The 17,742-nt window shown below is 38.5% G+C and overlaps 1 protein-coding gene across 1 annotated transcript in view; it reads right to left on the minus strand.

Moving 5' to 3' along the window:
* Window positions 1–218: 218 nt before the first annotated feature.
* Window positions 219–17,742, minus strand: part of LOC136866581 (protein takeout) — a 98,995-nt gene continuing 81,471 nt past the window's right edge. Inside the window, exons 5-6 of the mRNA XM_067143680.2 lie at window positions 7,536–7,688; window positions 219–1,706 (exon numbers count right to left, since the gene is read on the minus strand). Coding sequence (XP_066999781.2) covers window positions 1,555–1,706; window positions 7,536–7,688 — 305 coding nt within the window. The 3' untranslated portion in view covers window positions 219–1,554. The remainder of the gene's footprint in view (window positions 1,707–7,535; window positions 7,689–17,742) is intronic.

Below are 17,742 nucleotides of genomic sequence, written 5' to 3' on the forward strand. Positions count from 1 at the left end.
ACAACTGCCCTTATGCAAAGCACCTTTTGTAACATTCAGATGTAGTAGACATGCTTCAATGTTATTTCTCAGCAGCACGCACACCACAGCAGCTTTGATACTATCACAGCTATAAACGAGGCTGAGATGTGAATGGAAGCTTTATTTTGTTCTGGCCTGTGGTGCCAAGAGACAGGGGCCAAAATACTCCATCCATCAAGAAATACAAATAAGCAAACTTGTACTTCAATATTCACATTTTATTTTAACACAAATTACATACAGTATCACTTCATGCATCATAAAGTTTTGTTTGAACTGTAGTAGGATTTTCACTTCTGCTGTTTGGCTGTCACATGTATGATGGTGGTGTTTATTAAAACGTCTGATGGAAGAAAGGAACTGTAAATCACCCACATGACATGGTTTAATTTTTATGTCTTCATTCATTCTTCTTATAAAATAGTCGTGCCTTCAATGACAAAGATATTCAGTGCCTGGAAAGGAATATTCATGGCCTTACATAACATAAATTTCATCGTAAAGTCCGTATTGTCGTACGTATACTTTTAGGTTAAGTCAATATTCCACCTTTACAATACCATAAGTTTATTGTCTATTTATTTAAACAACATTATTAACTATGACGGGACACGTTTCGTCTAACTTGTAGACATCATCAGCCGTAAGATATTTAAGAAAAAGCACAAAAAAGAGAAGGACAGAACAACACATTAAACATTCAAACAAGCTTCCACATGATCGCTCCCCATCTATTGATTCCAACCTTCCCCTAATTTCCCCTCACACCGGCTCCCATCACACACGTCCTCCAGAGTTCATCCTCTGTCAGAAAAAAAAAACCTATGCTAAGCTAATTACTCTTTGAGAAGTGAGAACGCAAGTAATCAGATGTGCCACAATCTTCCTTTTTTCATTCTTTTGTTTTTATATTGTAAAAGCTTGCTTAATTTCAAGTTTCTCAATTTTTATAATAATCTTTATTCTCATTCTAGGGCCGTCCACTGTATTTTTATGTACGTCATACAATCTGATATTCCACCTAGTTTTAATAAGAAATGTCAACCTTGCACCAATATGACGTTCTTTACATCTTCTCACTGGATTCCCTACACATACTCGTTGATCGTCTTTTTTCTGCTACAAATAACATTATGCACTTCATTATCAGCTTTTGCCGATGCACCTGAATGCTGCATGTCAACGGCACCCTCAAGAAGAACTTTAACAAGCAAGCTTTACTGTATCGTTTCATGTGTATGATTTTAATTTTGTTCATCAACAGCTTTTGAATGTTTGTACTTGGAACAATCTGGAACATACTTGCTATTTTGGTTGACATGTTCGGCAACCCGATTTATTTTAATGTGTTGTTCTGTCCTTGTCTTTTTTGTGCTTTTTAAATATCTTACGGTTGATGATGTCGACAAGTTAGACGAAACATGTCCCGTCATAGTTAATAATGTTGTTTAAATAAATAGACAATAAACTTATGGTATTGTAAAGGTGGAATATTGACTTAACCTAAAAGTATTCATGGCCTGTCGTTCTTGCTCAGTCTAAGAAAATGTCTTTCATGGGCACTTTACTAAACAGGCGGTGAGCATACTCTCTGAAGACAGCTGAGAATGTTTTTTCGAAGGATGGCCTCAGCTCCGCCCACATGTCTTTCCAGTTTTCATTCATAATCTTGTTCATGGACTCACCTGAAACATGTTAAAACAAATATGTAAGTGATTTGGGTTGTACTGAAGCATCCTTCTTTAAAGACCAATTCTTTGGCAGTTCAGTCAATGACCACTCAGTTGGCCTGAGCCATGCCAAATAAACTATGCCAATTGGTGAACTATCCTTAAAAATTAGGAATATACTGCTTGGAGGGTTATGAGTCGGGTCTTAGTAAACAGCTGAACAGGTTAGTATATTGGATGTGTTAATAAGATTCTAAAGTGACTAATGCTAGCCTGGTGCAGCCGTTGATAGGCCTCTGGTTAGGAGGTATGGAGGATGGTTGCTCAGTTGTACTTCCTCTTAAAATAATAATCACCACCACCACCACCACTGACAAGGGGGACAGTGTCTGCTATTTATAAGAAACTACATGTTAGTATGGTGGAGGATAGTGTTGTGTTTAGTATACAAATTACAGAAATGTCAGAGACAGCATGAACACCCAGTCCCTGAGCCAAAGAAAGTAAATTTTCCTGATTAATATCCCTTGACCCTGCCAGGAATTGAACCCTGGGCTCTAACAATAACCGAAGGCCAAGATGGTGACCACTCGGCCATGGAGTTAGATGTCCGATATGATGATGTTATGAGATGGTCCGGATCACCTAAAGAAGGCTACGACCGCTTACACTAAGTTCCCATGAGAGAGGTCACTAGTTTACAAAGTTGGTTTATATTTGATGATGGTTATTTTACCTACATTCATGAGTTCAATTAGACGGTTAGCTCAGTCTGCAAGGACCAGTGGTTGGTTTATTCCAGTGAGAGTTAACATTTTGTGGATAATCATTTCATGATCAGTTTAGTCTGCGATGATAGTGCGTTAGCTAATTTTTATTGATGTTGATCACTAAAGTTAAATGTTTGATATAAAAATGTAATTCTGTTTATGATAGTATTGATCATAGTTTTAGGGGCTGCCTGGCCGAGGTGGTAAAGGCGTGCTCGGTTCACCCGGAAGGACGTGGGTTCGAACCCCATCAGGAAGATGACAAAGATGTTGATTCCCATAGGGAATCTGAAATATTTGTTCCGAATGAGTAAATTTATAATACCAATATAAATGGTCCACTATTGGACATTATAAATTTTCCAGCTAACTCATTCCTGGTTGCCAGTGTTTCGCCCACGTGTGCTAGGAAGTCGTAAAAATTTAAGAAACGAGATTTCCACTTCTGGAGGTGCATATGGCCCTGAGGTTCACTCAGCCTACACCAGAAATAAGTACCAGGTTAATTCCTGGGGCAAAGGCGGCCGGGTGTAGAGCTAACCACTCTACTCCATCACGTGCCGATATTAACAATGGTGGACTCCTTTACCTTACACTCCTCCAAGGGCCTCCATGGCATGTAAGGAGGTGTCTTTGCTTTGCTTTGATCATAGTTTTGAATAGCACATTTCTCTAATGGTCAAGATGATGGATGTGATTACTGAAACAAACAACGAATAGTTCTCTTATATGAATGAGACGTTTCTCCTGGTTTCTTACCACAGTAGTGGTCATGATTATTGTAATGAACTATGTTTTCCACTTTTGATGAAGACCATATGTTTAATAAATTCACATTAATTGTTGTTGATAACATGCTGATGCTTATTATGACACCATCTATTGACGTTACTCTTTTCAGTTCAGTTTGTTGGTACCGTTCAAAAATGTTCAGATCAAATCAGTTTAATTATTATTCAGTGAAGCGATAAGATTCATGTTCTGAAATCTGTGCTTATTGGTTTGTTCAATTTAAATTGGTCTATTATAAACTAACATAACCTGAAAGTTATTTGTGCATTAACTTTAATGTAAACTCAAGTTTTTAATTATATTTTATAAATATTGCAGTTCAGTGGATCAATATTCTATATAATTTCAAATAATTAATTAACTTTATTTCTGGGTGTCTGGTGGTGACAAAACATGGTGCGATCATGTATGTTACAGAGATATTAGGGATTGATAACATTGAATTTTGGAGCACCATGCCTTGCCAAGGAGCAAGTTAACTTGCGAAGTAAATGAGGGCGCGCGCGCGCGCGCGTGTGTGTGTAATGAATCGGTTCAGATATAACCGCAAGTTGTTTTGGTTCGATTAAGGGTCCATTCGGTGGCTGATGATATTCTATGTGTGATAACCTTAGTTAAAGACAAATTTGGAGTCCGGGTATGGAAACTGAATCTTCATGGACTAAGTGAATCACCCAATGGCATTACTTGCAATCTGATAGTAATTTTCAGGTTTCTCTCTTTTCATTTTTTATTTGTTATTGAATTCTATTCTGGAAAGGACATTAATGTTTAACTTAACAAAATAGCAAAAAAAAAAAAAAACAATTTTTCCTGAGGTCTTCGTTTTTACCCACATTGACCACAAATTTCTGCCAGCTGTTTTATTAATACCAAAAAAAAGTTATTTGATGCTTCACATCTATTGGACGTAGTATGAATTCTTTCTATAATGAATCCATTTTAGCCCATTTCTTAAATTTTATTTCAAGTGATAATTAGATTTTTGAAGAATGAATGAACCGGCAAATGAAAAGGGAAGGGCCCGAAGGTTGTGGAAATTAAAGACTTCATAGCTTTTGCAAACCTAATACCGTCAAGGTCAAACAAGAATTGACCAAGCAATGGGAAAGAAAAAAAGTGACGAGCCTGACAAAATTAAGTGGAAGCAATAATGGACCACTTCGTCGCCAAGTTCAGAACCTCTAGGATCTGCCTTTTAATCACCTCTTATGACAGGCAGAAGACACTGTGAATTTATCCTTTGTCCTTGTGTAGAGAGCAAACATACATACTACCTCATGAGGGGTTGGTATTGTCAACCTGTCGTAAGACACAACTGAAATGGGTAACTCTCATGGGCTCTCCTCTTGTGAGCATGAATTGGCAATCACGAGGCCCCTAGCTGAGTCTGGCCTTATTTCCACTGAAGAAGGAGGTGCAGATTGGAAAGAAATAGAGTTGGAAATGGCTGTGGAAGTAAGGAGAGATTGAAGGAACTTGCTAGGAAATTGAATCTAGCAAAGAAGGCAGCTATCTATAACATGATGGCAAGCATAATTGGTAGTCACACAAATTTTAGTGAAAAATGGAAGAGTATATGTAGGCATTTTAAGGCAGAAACAGGTTCCAAGAAGGACATTCCAGGAATAATTAATGAACAAGGGGAGTGTCTATGTGAGGACCTTCAAAAAGCAGAAGCATTCAGTCAGCAGTATGTAAAGATGGTTGGTTACATGGATAATGTCCAGATAGAGGAGGAGACTAATGCTTAAGAAGTATTAAAATTTACATATGATAACAATGACTTGTACAATAAGGTACAAAAGTTGAAAGTTAGAAAAGCAGCTGGAATTGATAAGATTTGTGGGGATATACTAAAGACAATGGGTTGGGATATAGTACCGTATCTGCAGTACTTATTTGATTATTGTTTGCATGAAGGAGCTATACCAAATGAATGGAGAGTTGCTATAGTAGCCCCTGTGTATAAAGGAAAGGGTGATAGACATAAAGCTGAAAATTACAGGCCAATAAGTTTGACATGTGTTGCATGTAAGCTTTGGGAAGGCATTCTTTCTGACTATATTAGACATGTTTGTGAAATTAATAACTGGTTCGATAGAAGGCAGTTCGGTTTTAGGAAAGGTTGTTCCACTGAAGCAGATATCTTGGATTCAGGAGGTTAAATGGACTGTATCGCGATTGACCTGTCTAAAGCATTTGATAAGGTGGATCATGGGAGACTACTGGCAAAAATGAGTGCAATTGGACTAGACAAAAGAGTGACTGAATGGGTTGCTATATTTCTAGAAAATAGATCTCTGAGAATTAGAGTAGGTGAAGCTTTATCTGACCCTGTAATAATTAACAGGGGAATTCCTCAAGGCAGTATTATTGGACCTTTATGTTTTCTTATATATGTAAATGATATGAGTAAAGAAGTGGAATCAGAGGTAAGGCTTTTTGCGGATGATGTTTTTCTCTATAGAGTAATAAATAAGTTACAAAATTGTGAGCAACTGCAATGTGACCTCGATAATGCTGTGAGATGGACAGCAGTCAATGGTATGTTGATAAACGGGGTTAAAAGTCAGGTTGTGAGTTTCACAAATAGGGAAAGTCCTCTCAGTTTTAATTACTGCGTTAATGGGGTGAAAGTTCCTTTTGGGGATCATTGTAAGTATCTAGGCGATAATATAAAAAAATATCTTCATTGGGGTAATCACATAAATGGGATTGTATATAAAGGGTACAGATCTCTGCATATGGTTATGAGGGTGTTTAGGGGTTGTAGTAAGGATGTAAAGGAGAGGGCATATAAGTCTCTGGTAATACCCCAACTAGAGTATGGTTCCACTGTGTGGGACCCTCAGCAGGATTACTTGATTCAAGAACTGGCAAAAAAATAGAAAATAAAGAATAGCAGTTCAATTTGTTCTGGGTGATTTCCGACAAAAGAGTAGCGTTACAAAAATGTTGCACAGTTTGGGCTGGGAAGAACTGGGAGAAAGGAGACGAGCTGCTCGACTGAATGATATGTAATACCAATATAAATGGTCCGTTATTGGACATTATAAATTTTCCAGCCTAGCACACGGGGGCGAAACGCTGGCAACCAGGAATGAGTTAGCTGGAAAATTTATAATGTCCAATAACGGACCATTTATATTGGTATTATAAATTTACTCATTCGGAACAAATATTTCTGATTCCCTATGGGAATCAACATCTATATCATCTGATGGCCAAGCAGGCATCAATTTTTTGTAGTGGGACAAAGTGTCTCGTAGTGCATTGGCACTGCCGGTGGCTACAGTTAGCCTACGCAGTGGCCTCCACAGTATGCACTAGCCAGCGTCTTGGTAGGTGTGCTAGGTACCAACTGATGAGCCCAGCCTAGCACACGGGGGCGAAACGCTGGCAACCAGGAATGAGTTAGCTGGAAAATTTATAATGTCCAATAACGGACCATTTATATTGGTATTATAAATTTACTCATTCGGAACAAATATTTCTGATTCCCTATGGGAATCAACATCTATATCATGAATGATATGTTCCGAGCTGTCAACGGAGAAATGGCGTGGAATTACATTAGTAGATAAATAAGTTTGAGTGGCGTCTTTAAAAGCAGGAAAGATCACAATATGAAAATAAAGTTGGAATTCAAGAGGACAAATTGGGGCAAATATTCGTTTATAGGAAGGGGAGTTAGGGATTGGAATAACTTACCATGGGAGATGTTCAATAAATTACCAATTTCTTTGAAATCATTTTAGAAAAGGCTAGGAAAACAACAGATAAGGAATCTGCCACCTGGGCGACTGCCCTAAATGCAGATCAGTATTTGATTGATTGATTGATTGATTGATTGATTGATTGATTGATTGATTGATTGATTGATTGCAGTAGAACTTCTCCTAGGTTCTTTACTTTCACCTCTCCTATCCGGCTTTCCTTTGTTAATGCTTGTTCTTCTCCCGCCCTGGCGGTATTAGGTTTGTGACGCTAGTGAGTCTTTTACTATCACGCCCTTTGTGAGACTTATATTTCTTTTGAAGGTACCTTCATTGTTTGAAGGACTGCTTTTTTTCCTTTCATATCTGATTAGTGTTTAAGAGAGGATGGGTGCCCACTTTTACTTCCTCCTTAAACGATAACCACCACCACCACCACCTTACATACATACATACATACATACATACATACATACATACATACATACATACATACATACATGTCATCTCGCGCTGATTATAGCCTAAATAGGAATTTTAGGTATGGTGTTGAATATACCCACCGAGAGTTTTGTCACCATTGAAAAGATTCTCGAAGTTAAAAGAGAGTTTTCCCAAAGAAAAGATATCCAGTTTGAAATCTGTGACGTCAAAATAACTATCTCCATTCTTCTTGGTGGATTTGCCTTTAGGACCAAGCCTCGTTTCCATATCATCTGGAACAAGAAAGCAAGACAATGTTATGCTTTGTGTTCTCAAATCTTTTGCAGACATTCTCTGAAGGTTAGGTAATGAAGAAAACGTCTTATTTGAGGGACTTATTGAGAAATTTCCATTTGTAAATATTTTACATACCAGACCATACCAAGACAAATTCTCAGCAGAGTAGGTTGTCTAGTCTCTTCTTAGAATAATATGGTCTCACTAAGTGAGATATTTTAGATTTTTGACTTAACATAAACGTAATATTACAGTAGTTATCATTACAAAGTTCACTTAACCCTAAAGTGTAGTACACATACAGTACATACGCTTCTAAAAACAGCTGCTGTAAAATAGGCCTTCGAACTAAGGTCTCAGTTCCAATTTGGTATATCGTGTACACTGTGAGATCACATATAAACCAGTTTTATAATATAAGAGTTTCAGACTTGTTTCATGTCAGAATATATGTCAAAATCAAATCAAAATCTCTTTATTTGCAAATGAGGTGTCTACCTTGGTGGCAAATGGTACACTAAAATACATTATTGTCAAGCACTAAATTTTAAATTAACAGGAGACGAAGAAAATTTTCCTAGAATACAATATTATACAATTTACGCTAATATTTTTTTCTATTAAACACACACATCATCCTTAATAAATTTATATTGTTTACAAAATTCTACTTATAATATCTTACAAACATAGTCAACTCATATACAGTACGGTATGTGAAATTACGTCTAATAATACTATACAACTGGTATAAGATTAAAATTAACAATGAATTTATTTACCTATTTATATTTTACCCATTTTGGAACCTAAGTAGCATAACGACCTGCTGCGTCTTAACCAGAGCCCCTTTTGCCACCACTTTTCAGAGTTCCTGAAGGGCCTTCACAGCTACCGTAGCGGTCCCAGGGCCCTCGAAGTCCCCACTGTACTTCACCCCTACAGGCAGTCCCCTACTTGGGCTGTCCAAACTCCTTAGACCAGGGGATGGAATTAATTTAATCACACACATTTATTATTTACAATATCCTGCACTGGTCGAATGCCCTCTAACATTTAATTTATTATCTCTGTTGTTGTTTATTCTCTTCTTGAATATCTGTACAGATTTTGGAAAAGGATCAAACACTACCCTTGGTAAACTGTTCCACTCCTTCACGCCCTTCCCAATGAAAGAAAATTTACCCCAATCGCTTCTGCTAAAATTCCTTCTAATTTTGTACTTGTGGTCAGTTCTACCAATATAATTATTTTCCAACTGAAGCCTCTCACGGATATCTCCCCATGCTTCTTCTCCTGTATAGGCTCTATATAATCCTATAAGTCTACTTTTCTCCCTTCTCTTACTTAAAGTTTCCCACCTAAGTTCCTTTAACATTTCTGATACACTACTCTTTCTCCTGAAATCCCCTGTTACAAACCTTGCTGCTTTCCTCTGCACACCATCTAGTTCTTTTATTAGGTATTCTTGGTGAGGATCCCAAACACTGTTTGCATATTCCAATAATGGACGAACCATACTTAAGTAACTTTTTTCTTTTAATTCTTTGTTGCATCCTTTAAGTAGCCTCATTATGACATGCAACGATCTGTATGCTTTCCCAACAACGTCATCAACATGACCCTTCCAGTGCAAATTACTTTCAAATCTCACACCTAAGTATTTGCACTTGCCATCTTTTGGGATAACTACCTCATCCAAAGTATATTCAAATTCAGTTTTAAAGCTCCTGTTTGTAAATGTTGTAACAGTTGATTTGCCTCCATTAATCTTCATATTATTTTCTTCAACCCACTCTTGGATACTGTCAAGGTCCCTTTGTAATTCTGAACAATCCTCAATGTTATTTATTTCCCTGTAAACAATTATGTCATCTGCATACAATCTTATTTTCGATGTTATATTGTTCCCTAAGTCATTTGCGTATATTAAGAAAAGTAACGGACCGATTATACTACCCTGTGCAATTCCCTTCCAGACTTTCTCTTCCTGTGATATATTATTTCCTACTTTGACTTTCTGAACCCTTGAATTTAGAAATGTTCTTATCCAACGTATAACCCTTACGTCCAATCCTATTCCCTCCAATTTCTTTAATAATATTCCATGTTCCACTCTATCAAAGGCTTTGGAAAGATCTATTGCTATGCAATCTAACTGGCCTCCTGAATCTAACTGATCTGATATGTCCTGCTGAAATCCCACCAGTTGTGCCTCGCAAGAAAATTTCTTTCTAAATCCATACTGGCTCCTCATGAACCAATTTTTATCATCACATATCCCTCTGATGTACTTTGCTATTAAACTCTCCAGTATTTTACAAACTATACTGGTCAGGCTGATTGGTCTGTAGTTCTCTGGTTTCCTTTTATCACCCTTTCCTTTATAAATTGGTATTATTATAGATTCCTTCCATTCCTTTGGTATCACACTATTATTTATGACATAGTCAAAGAGAAATTTTAAATAAGGCACTATATACCACCCCATTGTCTTCAATACCTCCCCAGTAATTTGATCACTTCCTGCTGCTTTTCCTTGCTGAAGCAGTTGGATTTCTCTGAAAATATCTTCATTTGTGAATGAGAAGCTTCTTGTTTCTTGTATTTTGAATATTTACTTATGTTTAAACTGATAAACATTATTTTGATATGCCAATTAGAATTTCCATGGAAAATTGGCACGAAGTTCAATTTTATCCTTTATCTTTTGGAAATATACAGAGCAATATAATGATTTTAATCTTACTCATACTATGGAAGAATGCATTTGATGTATTTTAATTCAGCTATGCTCTTATTAATAGGCTTTTTAATATTCTATTTGAGAATTGATAGACATCTTTCTCAAATGGTTACTTGCAAGAATAGGATCTGGATGTAGAAATCAAAATCAAAGTCAGATTCGCAAGAGGTGTGCTTCTTAACATGTTCAGTGCGGATCATGCGCTGGGCGCGTGATGCTACTTTATAAGCACGTGCGGAGCATGCGCCTAGCGTGTCATGGGACGGTTGTTAGGAAATGTGAATCACAGGTTTCCCGCATGGTAAGAAAGGCTCTGACTGTCATCGCGCACATTGTGTAAGTCCAGTCTACTAGCAGATTCATCCGTAGCCATATGTGCACAAGGGTATTCCATTTCCTTCGTATTTCCTCTCCAGAGTTGTCGTCATACGTCATCATTCATTTATAGGATCTTTGAGCAGGAAGATCACTTCAATGTGAGGTAAGACACTGCATTTTCTGTTTGTTATTACTTCAAGAGAATTACGAGTGATTCCGCTTTTGAAATAAATAAATTCCACTACTGTAGTATGTTCAGTAAAAGAACTGAACTTGTAATTGTCATTTATTTGTGCATCATATATGTGTATAACATGAAAGAACTTCTAATTGTCATTTATTCCTGCATCATATTTATAAGTAACGTGAAAGAACTTGCAGTAATCACTTTTGACTGCGTCGTGATGCTTATGTTATCATTTTATTTATATTTTGTTCAGATGGCCGACAGTGTGGTTCCTTTAATATCAGGAGACCCACCCAATAAGATGGACAAATTTAACTTCTAGACGGCCATTCTCTTCATTTATAGTTTTACTTTATTGCCATTGTTGTAGTTCCCACTGTTCGCTAAAGAAAGACTGACTGTTGTTACATTGATTTATTGCTTGTATTAGCTATAGGGTTTCATTCTTGTTGTTATACTGATCACTTATATTTGTCAAAGTGTTTCATTTTTGTTTGTCACATTCTGTATAGAGAAGTGTAAATATGAATATATTTATGTTTGTAACATATTTTAAGCATTTGTTTGCTATCCGTGGTAAATAATGCACAGTAATTTACCAACATGTGTGGCACGTGATCTGTCTGGTGACCAGTATTACTTCTCAATTACAACCACTGCGCAGGTCATGCACCAGGCGCATGAATGGGATAAGTCCACGAGTTCGATAAAACTCGTCCTACCAACGTACAAAACTTCGATAATTACAACTTTTAAAGAGTCCCACACAAATATTTTGCTCAGGTTGGCGGGTATGTCACGCTCTGCTAATACGCAGTGAATGTGTTAAACAGCTTGTATGCAACCGTGACTTCAGACACGAAACTCGCTAACGTGTTGTGAAGTGTTTTTTGTTAGCGGTGTCCAAGGTTGGCACTACAGACTTTGTCAGTGTGTCTTTACTCTGATAGATACCTCAGTCACTACACCTGAAGGAGTACTATATTATAATATGATACGAAGAAAGGGGACTGAAATTTCCTTTTGAACCTGTAACCCTCAGCGTATCATTCAGAATGCAGGTGATACCGTGATACTGGTTGATAATTTTGAAGATCTTAAATTATTCCTTCTGAACAGGCTCGAAGGAAGCAAAGAGTTTGGTCGCAAGTGAAACATTACAAAAACAAAATTCATGGTTATCAAAATGCAGAAAATAAACAATATTATCATCCTGGATGGAAACACTATTGAAAGGGTGCCACATTTCAAAAACCTAGGAGGATGGCTAATGCAAGAATAGGATCTGGATGTAGAAATCAAGACCAAAGTCAGATTTGCAAGAGGTGTGTTTCTTAAACAGCTTGTATGCAACTGTGACTCCAGGCACGAAACTCGTTGGTGTTACAAGTTATAAGAATCATTGTGAAATCCATATTGAAAGTAATTTATATAAAAAAATAATATAAATTTTATTTTTCTTTGCTAGTTGCTTTTTTACGTTGCACCGACATAGATACGTCTTATGGCAACGATGGGACAGGAAAGGGCTAGGAGTGGGAAGGAAGCGGCCATGGCCTTAATTATTTTCAGGGCTGCCGACAGTGGGGTTTGAACCTACTATCTCCCGAATACTGGATACTGGCCGCATTTAAGCGACTGCAGCTATCGAGCTCGGTTGTTTTTCTTCCACCTATTCAATACAATCAAAACTATAGACTTTGTCAATGTGTGGGGCCTTAGTCTGATAGATCCCTCAGTGCGCTGATGACCTTAGATGTTAGACCCCTTTAAAGAACAAGCACCAACAAGCAGATCCCTCAGTCACAACACCTGAAGGAGTACTGTATTATGATGCAAGGAAAGGGGACTGAAATTTCTTTTTGAACCTGTAACCCCCAGTGTATCATTCAGAATGCAGGTGATACTATGATACTGGTTGTTAATTTTGAAGATCTTTGATTATTCCTTCTAAACAGGATTGAAGAAAGCAAGGAGTTTGGTCGCAAGTGAAACATTGGTGTGTCGTGAAGTGTTTTATATTTGCGGTATCCAATGTTGGCACTACAGACTTCGTCAATGAACCGATGTATCACAGAATATTGAAGATCCCACAGGTAGATCACATCATCAACGAGGTGAAACTCCATCATACTGGGAAGTCATGTTAAATCTTAACCTTCAAAAAATACAGAAGAGCAGGTTATTTCAGTCATGTCTTCTGAAATGGCAAATAAACTCTGATAAAACATATTATAATAATAATTGTTCCAGGGTTTCCATGGTTCACAGAGGAAGCGGAAGCTTCTGAGTTTAATGGCTGGATGAGGAATTACTTAGTGCAGCATTTAACATAATAAATTTGGAAATTTTATTTCTTTCCTTTCTTAATATTCAGAGATAGAAAATCTGAATGAATAACAAAACAATAGAACAGGTTAATAATGAGCTTGTCAGCTCTAACAATATCTGGGACTTAGAAGTCCTGAAATCGGGTACAAAACTTGATATAATTACCAAGTTGTTAATTTACATGAAGTAGAGCATTATTTCTCAGGACAGGTACAGTATTTTGCAAGAGCAAGTTTTGCTCCAAGCAGGTACACTACACAGGAGTCTGAGCTCCAAAATACAAGAGTCTAGCCTCAAACAGGCAATCAGTTTCTCATGACACACTTAAAATAAAATTGCACTAGGCAACCCATCGGGTGACCACACATCAAAGTGTTCATCATTGCTCAACAGTAATAGCAGTCACTGTTCCCAAAGGGAACTAAGACAAGGAACATTTATCTTTTGAATAATACAGGATAAACAGGGGCATAATTACCCATACTACATGGCCTTAAGAGTAAAGAGGAAAGGCTGCACATAACCATCCATTAACAAAAGGCAACAAGGGGAAACACCAGCGCTCCTTATAGAAATTACTAAAAACCTTAGACTTACGGCCCAAAGATACGGAGGCTAATCCCATACTACAAGGGGGTGACTGAATGAGGATATAGGCTCCGGGAGGTTTTAGGAGGAATAGCAAATATTTTGGGATGCAGTAATGTGGCCTATTTCAAGTGTAAAAATCATGTAAACATGTGTCCAATGTGCAATGTGTATCGAATTGCAACTGACCAGGCGAGTTGGCCGTGCGGTTAGGAGTGCGCAGCTGTGAACTCGCATCCGGGAGATAGTGGGTCCGAATCCCACTGTCGGCAGCCCTGAAAATGGTTTTCCGTGGTTTCCCATTTTCACACCAGGCAAATGCTGGGGCTGTACCTTAACTAAGGCCACGACCGCTTCCTTTCCATTCCCAGGCCTTTCCTCTCCCATCCTCGCCATAAGACCTATCTGTTTTGGTGCGACGTAAAGCAAGTAGTAGAATTGCAACTGTTTGTATGATACATTTGTAGGAACAACCTTACAAAAATTTAAAGATGCACAAATGTCTGATTGACATATTTATTGATGCAAATGCAAACTCGTGTCCTCATTCCGAGGTGGTGCAGCTCTTTTCAGGCACACCCCCATTGGAGGTGAGCTGCATGTACCATTTCAACCACATACCAGCCCTCCTGCCATTCTTAAATTTCTGGCAGTACTGGGAATCGAACCCGAGCCTCCCAGGATGACAGCTAATAACATTAACCATTACGCATTGGAGGCGGATGTATATCGATGCAAAAACCCTACATAATGTGCAATAGTTCAGCCCATGTGACTTATTGATAACCAGGGAGAATTTTATTTCAATCAATCAACACAGTAAGATGTGGAAGAAAAAATAACTTCATGGTTCACACCCCCCCATAAGCTAGTCCAGCATTATGTTGATCCTGTATTGTCAAACTTATCGCCGAAATATGGTTCACTTTTTTGTGAAACTGAGGGATTGGTCATTGGAATCCAAGACCGTGCCATTGCTACAAGGAACTTCAGAGGGCAAATTTTAAAACAGAATGTGTCAGATGAATGATGCAGCAGATACACCTCAGGACTAGAAACCATATGATTGGTGACTATCTCCTGCTGGCTGGTGTAAAATGCACTAAGAGGCACAATGATGTAGCCAAAATCCTGCATCAAGAACTTGCAGTGTCATGTGGACTCCTAGAACCGAGTGTGACATACTAAAACCATCAACTATCCACATGTCTGAAAACGATGAACACAAAATATATTGGGACAGATCGGATTTTAACTGACCAGACAATCTTGGCAAATCGTCTGGATGTTGTCCTTCTCGATAAGGGTACCAAAGTGGCCTATTTTATAGACATTGCTGTCCCACTGAATCACAACATTCAAACCAGCCAGGCAGAGAATATTAATAAGTAGGCCACAAATCACTGGGAGAGGAGATGAAGAAGATTTGTCGACTAAACCGCAAAGAGTGATATCCATGGTGCTGTCAGTGATAGGTATCATCCTGAAAGTGTTAATAAGAGGTCTGGAAGAAGTGCTACGAAACATCTAATGGTAAGAATGCACAGAGAAGTCTTGATGGACACGTGTCATAGTCTGATTGTTTCTGTCACAACAATGATTCATAGTCTATGAGATACTTGATTGTATAATCTGTATTATGCATATTGAGTTACACCATATTTATATGTTATATGTATTGTTGCAATTGGTAATATATGTATATATATACTTCAAATGAATATGACTTATTCAGTGTGGAATGCAGCGTGAGATAGGCAGCCAAACCGATCAAGTCAATCAAATAGTTACCATAAATTTAAAAGGCCTTTTGTTTTCAAGTGTTTGAAAGGAAGTCAATAATAGCAACAGCAGAGTGGAGAAGCAGTGCTGGGAACCAAGAGGATTCCGTGGTAGGTACAAGGTAATAAATAATTTTATAGGAACCATCAAATAAAGAAAATACCAGGAGAACAGGCAAATTCTAACAAAATACATTACAACGCATATATTTTGATCTGAGAAAATGTTTTCAACTCTTAGAGAACAGTAATACAATAACAGTGACTAGAGTGCATAATAAGGATTTTTACAAACTTGGCAACAAAGATTAAAAAATTAAGGCCACAATTAAATTACACCTCCAGGGTGTTATAAACATTCTTCAAGTGAAAACGTAGAATAAAAGAGACATCTATCCTCGAGAAACCAATAGGAAAGGAAGGGGAGAGGTGGAGAAAAGGGAGATCGAATCCTGTATAAGAGTATAGCTGCATTAAAAATAAGAGAAAACATAAGAACATGATGCACAGATTTAATGTGAATTTCAATAGAATGTAACTTTTTGACCACATCTGTTGTAAAGTAGGTATATACTAAATTTAAATTAAGTTCTCACACCAAGAAAGCAAACACACATCAGCAAAAAGAGGAAGATTGAAAGTTTTTGTGTCAGTAGATGCAGAGTGGGTTTCAGCCCATTTCGTGGCCACGGCTGGTCCGTGGTTCAACAGCTCTGCACTCTGACTGGCCAACCGAGCAAAGGAGGGGTAGCCACGGCTCTACCATGGCTGTACACCTCTGCATTCGGGAGATGGGACGGGGCTGAACCTCACGGCTGGCCCCAACTGTCGGCTGTCCTGAGAATGGTTTTTGGTGGTTTTCCATTCTCCTGCACTAAGGTGAATGCAGGGACAGTTTCTAGTATAAGTCAAGGCCGCCACCCCCCCCCCCCCCACCTTATCTGCGCATCTCCTTCACCGGAATAAATCTTCCGGCCTAAGAGACGATGTCACCGTCTAAGAGACCCACATCCTCCTTCCAGGGAGGAATGAAAGTGTTTTAGTAGTAGTAGTAGTAGTAGTAGTAGTAAATTTTTGTACTTCATCCTATTCTTTGCCTCTTACCTACACAACAGAACCACCTGTATATCCATCCAAGGTCGGCTCTCTCAATCCTTCCCGATGTCTCTCTGGGAGTTCCTCAAGGCTCTCCGCTCTCTCCGTTGCTTTTCATTCTCTTTGTAGCTGATATCCCGCAACCACCCTCCCCCGTCCAGCTTCTCCAATTTGCCTTTTTTTTTTTTTTTTTGCTAGTTGCGTTACGACGCATCGACACAGATACGTCTTATGGCGACGATGGGACAGGAATGGGCTAGGAGTGGGAAGGAAGTGGCCATAACCTTAATTAAGGTACAGCCCCAGCATTTGCCTGGTGTGAAAATTGGAAACCACGGAAAACCATTTTCATGGCTGCCGACAATGGGGTTCGAACCTACTATCTCCCGAATACTGGATACTGGCCGCACTTAAGCGACTGCAGCTATCGAGCTCGGTTCTAATTTGACAATACAGCAGTCCTTTTTCCCCTCCCATCAGTCCAACCCATGAACTGAATTCTTCAATCCTACCTGAAATCCTTTACTTCCTGGTGTAGCCCTGCGCATTAATCCCTCCAAAACCCAATCCATCTTACTCCGACCCCATCGTGGCCGCCTATCCACCACCCAAAATCCCGCTCATATCCGCCTCAAAATCAAAAGGCCCCTCCTTCGTCCGCAACCAAATTTGAAATACCTAGGCATCACCATCGATCAACACCTGTCCTTTTGTCGTCACATCCTTACTACCAAATCCAAAGCCGCCTGCCGATTACGAAATAGTTACCCGCACTTTTGATGGTGCTATTTGAAGTTCCAATCAGTCCCCGGACATCTGACAAAACAGACAGGCCTACCTATAGAACTTACACACACATCCGCGATCATGTCTTGCTACTACATGCTTGTGCTGCTGTTAGAATACAATACTTTTTCATAACTTTCCGAGTATGTACATAGTTTTGGCTTCTTTATGATAAAACAGTCCATCTTTAAAAATGTCACTAATATTACACAAAATGA

Source organism: Anabrus simplex, chromosome 1, assembly GCF_040414725.1.
Source record: "Anabrus simplex isolate iqAnaSimp1 chromosome 1, ASM4041472v1, whole genome shotgun sequence".
Taxonomy (NCBI): Eukaryota; Metazoa; Arthropoda; class Insecta; order Orthoptera; family Tettigoniidae; genus Anabrus; species Anabrus simplex.